Source organism: Mycetomoellerius zeteki, unplaced genomic scaffold (genome assembly GCF_001594055.1).
Source record: "Mycetomoellerius zeteki isolate Tzet28-1 unplaced genomic scaffold, Tzet1.0 scaffold46, whole genome shotgun sequence".
Classification (NCBI taxonomy): domain Eukaryota; kingdom Metazoa; phylum Arthropoda; class Insecta; order Hymenoptera; family Formicidae; genus Mycetomoellerius; species Mycetomoellerius zeteki.
The window spans coordinates 104,375-113,447 of NW_017257457.1; the positions used below are offsets into that span (position 1 = coordinate 104,375).

The 9,073-nt window shown below is 30.4% G+C and overlaps 2 protein-coding genes across 2 annotated transcripts; both read right to left on the reverse strand.

The window, feature by feature from the left end:
* Positions 1–4,166: 4,166 nt before the first annotated feature.
* Positions 4,167–6,525, reverse strand: Nf-YC (nuclear factor Y-box C). Its single transcript, XM_018454871.1, has 5 exons — positions 6,352–6,525; positions 5,281–5,413; positions 4,739–5,206; positions 4,494–4,667; positions 4,167–4,406 (listed from the first exon to the last, which is right to left on the reverse strand). Exons 1-5 carry the CDS (start codon positions 6,372–6,374, stop codon positions 4,233–4,235), a joined length of 972 nt encoding a protein of 323 aa, XP_018310373.1. The 5' UTR covers positions 6,375–6,525; the 3' UTR covers positions 4,167–4,232.
* A 208-nt stretch (positions 6,526–6,733) lies between these two features.
* On the reverse strand, positions 6,734–8,629 carry IFT52 (intraflagellar transport 52). The gene is made up of 6 exons (XM_018454870.1): positions 8,376–8,629; positions 8,051–8,268; positions 7,844–7,952; positions 7,498–7,780; positions 7,094–7,342; positions 6,734–7,003 (listed from the first exon to the last, which is right to left on the reverse strand). The coding sequence occupies exons 1-6, from the start codon at positions 8,507–8,509 to the stop codon at positions 6,734–6,736; spliced, it is 1,263 nt and encodes a 420-aa protein (XP_018310372.1). The 5' UTR covers positions 8,510–8,629.
* Between the last annotated feature and the right edge of the window lie 444 nt (positions 8,630–9,073).

A 9,073-nucleotide genomic window follows, 5' to 3' on the forward strand; every position in this document is an offset into this window, starting at 1 on the left:
TAAATAAATGTTAATATGGCTCAATTAGAATAAATCAATAAATAAAAGAAGGGCAACGAGCCAATTGTAAATGGCAATGTGCATCCTTTAATTCCAAACGTAAGATGGCTTTTACATTGTTCATTAGTCTTATCTTTAATCTATTGTAAGAATATCCATTGTAAAAAGAAAGATTGTTCATCCTAATAAATCGGTATAGATGCGGAGGTACTAAATTGTATTTAATACATGATTTCAAAAATTTAATACGTACTCTAATCTTTACATTTAGTTTAATTAAATTACAATATTTCTTAATAAATTCGCATGCCTCTAAACCAAAATGAGTTCTAATAAACGAAAATGAACAGTGGAAATTATTGTAACGCATTATCTCGCCCGCGTATATAAAATAAATAAATGTTAATATGGCTCAATTAGAATAAATTAATAAATAAAAGAAGGGCAACGAGCCAATTACTAGTGCTATTTAAATTTTTACTTATTTAATGAATTTTTTTTCTCGCTCAATTTCATCTATCTTTACCTGAACTATATTCTTAATTTTAGGAAAAAATTTAGAATTAATAAAAAATTATTCCTCGCTTTCTCTACAAACGGTAGTTGAAAAAATTAACTTGTTTTGGTTTGTGTTGGTTGATATTATCTTAAAAGGAGGAGAAAAAGAGGTTCTGTCTTAATTTATAGTCAAAATTAATTTCGATATTTAAAATATCATCAATAAATATTTTATTTTTTGTTATTGTATCAATATTATGAAAGATATAACGATGAATGTTTACTGTCTGGGACATTTAAGAAAGTTTTCATAATATAATAAGTTCACAATCAATGCTTCAAATACTCCAGATACTTTCGCGAGAATTATGTATGAATCATCATGTCAATAAAGGATCGCAAAGAGTTAATGGACATAAGTATTGATATACCGACGAACATCTGAAGAAGATTGATGTGATGATATATACATATGTTAATGTAAATATAATTTCGATAAATTTTAGAAGCCAACGCGCATTTCTTCCACAATAAGAATACACGATGCGTACTACTTGAAGTACGCGATATACATATATCCTGTAAAAATGGATATTCATTTGCGGCGATCCTATGAGTGAGTTTTGAGCCAAAGATAAATGAAGATAAGTAAGCGAGATTCTTTCTCTCTCTCTCTCTCTGCGTTTTGTCATTGTGATGTGGAAGATATAGAGATGTAGGTATATGCGACGAAGATATTGGTGTGAGTAGGTATAATGTGCGTTCTCCCTTCGTTATACAGGGTGTTCTATCATTTCGATTCAGTTTCAGGTACCGAAAACAAAAGCATACATATTGATCACCATTGTTTACGATCGATCGAAAAAAACCAGAACTTTACTAGTGAGATTGAAAAAATTCTATTTTTCAAAGGACAATCTAAAAATAATTATCTTATCCATATATTTTGTTAACAAGGTTTAGTAACAGAAACGTGAAAATGAATTACAATGAGACAGAACGTTGCATTGTTTATTGATAGCTCTTGGAGAAAGATGTTTGGATATTGGACGACACACACACACACACACACGCTTGCGAATTTAAATAATTAATTCGTTTTATGTTTGTCACTCGGTTTCCATATCTTTTCTTTTACTAAGAACACTCCACGTGTGTGTATGTGCATGCAACGCAGGCGCAGGCAGCTGTCACCTTACACCCATGGAGGAGGCATGGGGCTGCGGCGGCCATTCTCAACTTATCTCTAGGATCTTTGTAAACATGTCGTGAAATCCGAGTATTTAGGCAGTGGCGTAGATCGCGGGGTGGAAAGAATCTATCGGGCAGGCACAGCGAGAAATTAAAATCGAGCGATCGTCAGGAGCTCCAGTGTAATTCTGACGAATTACACAAATTTTAAATGCTTTCAGACGCGCGAAAATCACCTCCACGCTTGTTTGTGGCGGCAATAAGGAATTTCTCGCGATCGCGAGAACTGCCTATTTTTTCCTTTTCATTTTCTATTTCTTTTCGCAGCGCAGAATTATATTCGTCGTATACTTATTATGCCTGAATTATATTGTATGGTTTTTATGACCGATTAAGATTTTCGCTGGATGTAACATCGCAATATGCTCGATCGTGGTTTCTCTGATAACTAGGATCGCAGTAACAATGTCAGTAAATACAATTAATGCACAGCTTTCATTTGTTCCGTGCTAATAAAACAAAAAAAAGACGGGTTATTATAGGTCACGTCTGTATGGATAGATGGATATTATCTTTTATTGTACCCTAAATACTTATTAGTAATGATTCTAGTTTATTATCTAATTTATCAAGATATGCGCCTAACTATATATGTTATAATCGTTCGAGAACTATAAAAAACTATGAAAAAATTGTATCTACCAAAATTAAAAATTGCCAATTAATCAAATATGAGATGAAAAATAGTAATCGTGAATATAATTGCAGAGTTGAAAATATTTTTCGTAGTGGAAAATGTTTTCTATTGTGGAAAAAATATTAGATTAGTAAAAAAAACTATTAAAACGAATAGAATACAATATTTCCATAGATTCGATTTTCTAATTATTTCCAATTGTTAGTTTTTTAATTTGTTCACTAATTCAATATTTTTCCATAAGAGATATATGAGATAAATATAAACAAGTATTTGTTATTTTCACTTAATTTCGTGTAGATTCAAACAGAATTTAATACTTATTTATAATGTTAAATTTAATATTGAAAAGTAACAAGACATAAAAAGTTAGCGCATCTGACGAAATCTTTATACTAACAAAATTTATTTTATGTAGGTGAAAAATTTCGCAAGAGTATAATAAACTTTATATGGTTGTGTTTCCTTTTCGGCACCCTGTATATATATTCGAAGGTTTCCCAGCGAATTGGTATTCCGATCGATCAAGTTTTAATACATCGGCAAATATCGGCCAGCAACGTCTCTTTTTAGGTAGCGCTCTCATTTTATCTTCTTCTTGATATACATACATATATATATATATACATTATACTTCATTCGCGTTTCATTCCTCGAAGATGAATTAAAATTAGATAAAAAGAGAATACAATTATTATGTTAAAATTAAATATTTATAATTATTCTTTTAATTTCAAGAATTTTGTTAATCTACCAGAGACAAATTTTAATTATTTATATAGCATTCGTTTTTTCATTTTTGTCATTATTATTGTTAATCAATAATAATGATACAAGTTCCGATTTGATACATATTCCACGATAAATGAATAATTAATTATTTTTTATTTACATTAAGGTTGATAGCGTAATATTAATGCGCATATTAACGATTTAATAAGAATACGTGCAGTTACGTGACATTTGGAGGCTATTGTAGAGATTCTGAGCGTCAAGACTCGCCAGACAAGAACCGCAGCAACGTGAAACATAATACAAGTTGCACCAGCCAGTCCTAAGCTCAGCCATGCGAAGCAGGCAGCCAGCGGCTAAGGAACGCGACGTACGAATCAGATTACATCTTGCGTTGGCTGCTTATCTTTATTCTTCACCTTACATCGCCTCGATTCACCTCATTTCGCTTCAGTGACCAACTCTTCGATCAGCTTATAACAACACTCGGATGCACGATTACGATCAACAGAGATATCTCTTAAGAAAGAATTTTCAGATAACTTTCTATAAAATATTTAAAAAGCATGTAACACGGGAAACTGCACAAAATAAGTGAGAATCTCTAACAAATAAAAGTATTAAAATTCGTTTTGAGTATGGAAAATTCGGTTTTCTCTTTGTTATTAACAATATCAGTACACTGTACATTTTATTAGAAAACAGCAAATAAAGAAGTAAGACAGTATATAACGTATAAGTAAGACAGTTATAATGAAGATATATTTATTACATATTGTATGACAATCATTAATCTTATAAATGTTAATACATTGGAAATTTGAATAGAAAAGAAGCACAATAAAAAACATTATCCTAGACATTAATTAATTGCCTGATAATTTCAATGGTGAAACGATCATTTCTTTCTTTTTATTTCAAGTTGCTCGTAAATAAAAAAAATGTTTATTTTTAACATTGGAAATTGATTAATTTATCAAGTAATTTGAATTGTAAAATGATAATACAATCTAGCAATATCTTTTTCTTATTGTACTATGTTGTTTATTAAATATAGCTAAAAAAGTTATAATTAATATGAAAGTTATAATTAATATGAAAGTTATAATTAATATTATTCGGTATCAGCATTGGAGGCTTGTAAAAAAACTGGAGCTTGAGAGCCCTGTGCAACTTGTATTAATTGTGGTTGTGTCTGAATTGGAGCGGTTTGTATTATAATCGGTTGATTACTTCCGCCTTGCACTTGCATGCGAATCATCTGCAATTGCTGGGGAGTCAATTGAATCTAAAAGAGAAAAAGAAGATCGAAAGTGACACACAATTAAACAGATACATAAATTGATGATTTTATAAAGAAATTTTTTATATTTACAGGTATTTGTTGAATTTCGCCGCTAGGAGTGACAATCTGTTGTACGATTTGTATTCCTCCGCCCTGTGTGGTAGACGTCTGTTGCTGTTGTTGCAGTTGAATAATTTGTTGATTTGATGATTGCTGTGGGCTTTGTACTGTAACCGTTTGGGCTGTAGTAGTGTTGGTGCTCTCCTAAAATTGATGAAATTTAATGATTAATTATGTATATGATTCTTTTTTTTTAATTAGTTAAAAATATATACTTGTTCTACCGGACTGCCAATATTTATGGTCTGGATTTGCCCGCTAGAAGGTTGAACAATTTGTATAGGTTGCGTGGCAGTGCCACTATTCTGTACACCTTGATTCGCCGAAGCTTGTTGTTGCGCCAATTGGAAGTAATAATGAACTTGATCCGAGTTCATAGATGTACGCACAGTGGCCTCATTCTGTGCCTTACTTTGTTTTATTTCATCTCTGGGTACTATATCTATAAGAAAATCAAACTGATCATATTTTGTAACCGCCATTGCAATGTCGTTTCGTTGAAGAGTTCGCCTTTTATTATCTTCTGTGTGCACCCAAGCTCTGAGAGTTAGTTCATGTATAAAGATCTCTGCTGCTTTGGCAAAAAGCATAGGTGCTTCTGCACTTATCATTTTTACGTCTCCATCTAGTTTCATGATTTTTTTTATCCTTGCCAATGGTAAAGATTGCGTTTTAAGATCCATCTGTATAACAAGAATGTTTATTTAAATACTAAAAAAGTATTTAATATAAATTTTTCCTGACTGGTCTTACTAACAGTTGTGATGTTTTTTATCTCCTCCATAACTTTTGGCCAGAAATGAGTCAATGCTTGTTGAGCCTCGGAACTGCCTGGTGAAGCAATCTGTAAGTCACCATTTGAGTCGCCTTCCACTTCGCTATCTTGATTTCTATTAATATAGAAAATATTATTTTTATTATTCTATATTGTGAAAACAAAAATCTTTTGTTTTATTCCCTATTTATTTATTATGAACATTATTATTAAATTTATGGAAACTTTTATTATAGATATCAATTTAATATCCCAATCAGCATACAAAAAACATTTAAAAAATACTTTTTTAATATTTATTTGATATTTTTACATTAAATAAATACTTAAAAATCATTTTAAAAACATGGTCTGTTGATTAGACTAGTGTTTCTCATTTAAATACATAAAAATTCTTAATATATATATGTACAAAGAACTAGTTTTAATGACAGAAGGGGGTCAGAGTGTAGAAAGCAGCAGATATAGTCATAAATTAGCAGTTAGTTATAAACCAATGCAGCTGAATAAAATTTCTTTCTTTCTGGAAGTATCTGGAAGAATGTGTCGCTGATAAGTTTCAAATTTATATTTGATTTTATTAAACATGTATAATTAAACACTCTGCAGAAAATTTCAATTATATATTATATGTATCTTATGTTAATACTATAATTATAAATAAATATATTATGAATTTCTATGATAAAAAATTTAAGAAAAATAACATTAAATCTTTTGTACTAAATCTAAAAGCCTCAATAAAGATTTCGTAGAATATAGAGGATGCTCAACGAAATCTTTAAAATAATATTCATACATATTAAATATTTTTGCAATAAAATGTGCAACTTATTCCTGTTATTCTATGATATAAAACTTCTAATTGCGATAAGTATGCAAACAAAATACAGTAAACTGTATTATGAAATACTTAAATAACTATTTGAAAAATAAAACAGTTATTCCGCAGATACGGAAAATTCTCCCTTTTACATACATATATTTATAATTTTAGTGTATCGAGAATGCAATAATGTATAACCTAAAAATCATGGAAATTCGTTTACTTACGTATTTACGAAAAACACAGACATCTTCGTAATGGCTTATTAATTGCATAAAAGCCAGAAATCTTTTTTAAAATATAAACACTTATTATTGTAGACTAAGCAGCCATGTCTCTTTAAATTATAATTTTCGGTGAAATATTTTTTAAGTAACAGAGGCAACGATTACGATTGGTTGTGTTTCTGCCAATGTCTGCCATACCGCCGCTGTCTCTCGATGTTAGAACGTAATTAAAATCCCAGAATTCTGCATTACCGATAGATGTTAAATTGTGAAAGAGGGAAGTTGAAAATAAACGCAGTTTTCTTCATTTATTAAACTTTAATCAATTAATATGATACAATCAATTATTTACCATAAATTACATTTTTTTAATACAAAAATTTCAATCATGCATTGTCTTATAACTGCAGATTTTTTGAAAAACAAAACTTAATACTTCTTTAGCAGTGTGTGTGTCTGAATTGTTTATCCTTATTATACTTCCAAATTCTCTGATATAGTGATCTAATTCCTTGTCATTTGATAGCTCTTTCGTTGCCATATATTTATTAGTAATTTGTGATAATTTTAATAAATCAGAACTGAATGCTTCATCTAGATCAAACAACTCTAAAGCAGGTGGCGGTAATTCTTGAAAGCTTGGAGGAAATACCTGTAGAATTATTTCGAAATTTATACAAAGTGCATGATCATAAAATAGAATATAAATTCATGAGATATAGAAATTAGATATTATGCTCACCGAAGCTTGTGTGGGAGGTAGAGGTGCTTCAAAATGAGGTGGAATCAAAGTAAGTGGTTCATGTTTTACTCCTAAAGCTTCATACGCTTTTATGCACGCTGGTATCATATTTAAATTTATAGAATAAAAATGATTTTTAAATAATTTAGTGTATTCGCGAGGTATATCAATATTGTCTAAATCTGATGTGCAAACTTTTGGATTGTCAGCCTGTTGCGTTATGTCTGGTACAAAGTTGTATTCCCAAAACTACATAAAGATTGTTGTACATAAAGATATAGTTTGTCAATTCTCTTTTGTAGAGAAAATTTGGTTAAGAAATCTTAATCTTTGTGCTATATTTGTATTATATATATATTTAATAAAAAAAGTGTACTATCTGTAATGAATAATAAATAACTTACTTCTATATCATCCGTATGAAAATCTTCCTTTTCTGTAATATTTACTTCAAAAAAGTCAAAAATCATTTCCCGTAATGCATCATTATTCTCTTTTTCTATGTAAGTATCTGTCAACATTTTAGACGAACCTAATACAATGAGCTTGCCATTACTGTTTTTTACACAATGATATGCGCAGATTGGCCTATTCATTGGAATAGTGATTGATCCACTGGATAAAGCAACAACAGATGGTTGCACCACGTTTAATGTTGCACCGTAAGGGTACAAAAATTTCATATCACTAAAATAATTATTTATCAATAATTGGAGTTACTATAAGAGGAATATTTTAAGATTGTCTTACATGTATTCGTCATGATTCTTCAGAAATATAGATTTATTTGATAAGCCTTGGGAGATTAGAGATTCTTTAGGATGCATTGTTTGACTGTAACTCATGCGGGCTACACTATCTGCAAATATAAATATTAAAATGTAAATTTTTATTTATCAAGAAAGAGTTTAATAGAGAGAGAAAAAGAGAATTATTTTATCTAAATATTTTATATACCATTATTCACCATTATACCAAATTCTTCCAGCAAAAAATTAATGTTTGTATTGGATTTATTTTCACCACCCTCTTCAAGCGTGACAAGAATATTGCCACCAGAATTTAAAAAAGTTCTGATGGAATTCATTTCAAGTTCGGTAAATTTACTTAGCGGTCCTGGTAACACAAGAATTTTGGCGTTTGTCAATGATTCTTGCGATATTACTTCATTGTTCCTGAAATACATTCACTGGACATAAGTTTTTCAACTTAATAAGAATATTAATGATCAATACAACTAATAAATAATGTTGATGATTATTCAATACAAATTTTAACTTACTCGATAAATTTCCACTTTCCTTTCAATTTTCGTTGAAGTACTTTAAACTCATCATTTAATTTTCTTTCATTTTTTGATATATCAAAAATAATAATGTTTTCATTACTATCACTCCCATTAAAGATTGCACTCATGCTTGGATTATTATTGTTGTAAATTGGTTTGAGCGATTCTTCATATACAGCAATTCGACGTCACGTTATTTGACAATTGTTGAAATTGGTCAAACGTGGTCGAACGTCAACGTCAAAATATTCCATTGCGTCGTTGCTATGACGACCGCAACGAAAGCATATGAGAGAAGCCATGATGTAAAGGTTCCATCACACGTACAAAAATTTTAGTCGTAATCGTAAGCTCGCAAGCAAATCGGCCAATCACAATCGAGCGTTTTAAAACGCGAGATCGTAATTTTGATTGTGATTGGTCGATTTGCTTGCGAGCTTACGATTACGACTAAAATTTTTGTACATGTGATAGCCTTATGCGTCGTCTACAATACACGGAGTAAGAAGTACGAGTAAGAAATTGACCAATCACAGTCAATTGTTCTTCTCATATTGGATTGTGATTGGTCAATTTCTTATTCTTACTTCTCACTCCGTGTATTGTAGACGACGCATTAGACGGAACTAACGCAAGATCCTTAGGGTGAAATCACACGGTGCGGAAAAAGACTGCGGAATAGAGAATGCGTC

Excerpts from the sequence above, each read along its gene's own strand:
- Nf-YC (XM_018454871.1), bottom strand. The coding sequence starts at position 6,374 with ATGTCTGTGTTTTTCGTAAATAC. Across the intron at positions 5,207-5,280 it reads AGATAAAAAACATCACAACT|ATGGATCTTAAAACGCAATC; the intron begins GTTAGTAAGACC and ends CTTGTTATACAG. Across the intron at positions 4,668-4,738 it reads TTGGCAGTCCGGTAGAACAA|GAGAGCACCAACACTACTAC; the intron begins GTATATATTTTT and ends CATCAATTTTAG.
- IFT52 (XM_018454870.1), bottom strand. The coding sequence starts at position 8,509 with ATGAGTGCAATCTTTAATGGGAGTGATAGTAATGAAAACATTATTATT. Across the intron at positions 7,953-8,050 it reads TGGTATAATGGTGAATAATG|ATAGTGTAGCCCGCATGAGT; the intron begins GTATATAAAATA and ends TTATATTTGCAG. Across the intron at positions 7,343-7,497 it reads TTCATACGGATGATATAGAA|TTTTGGGAATACAACTTTGT; the intron begins GTAAGTTATTTA and ends ATCTTTATGTAG.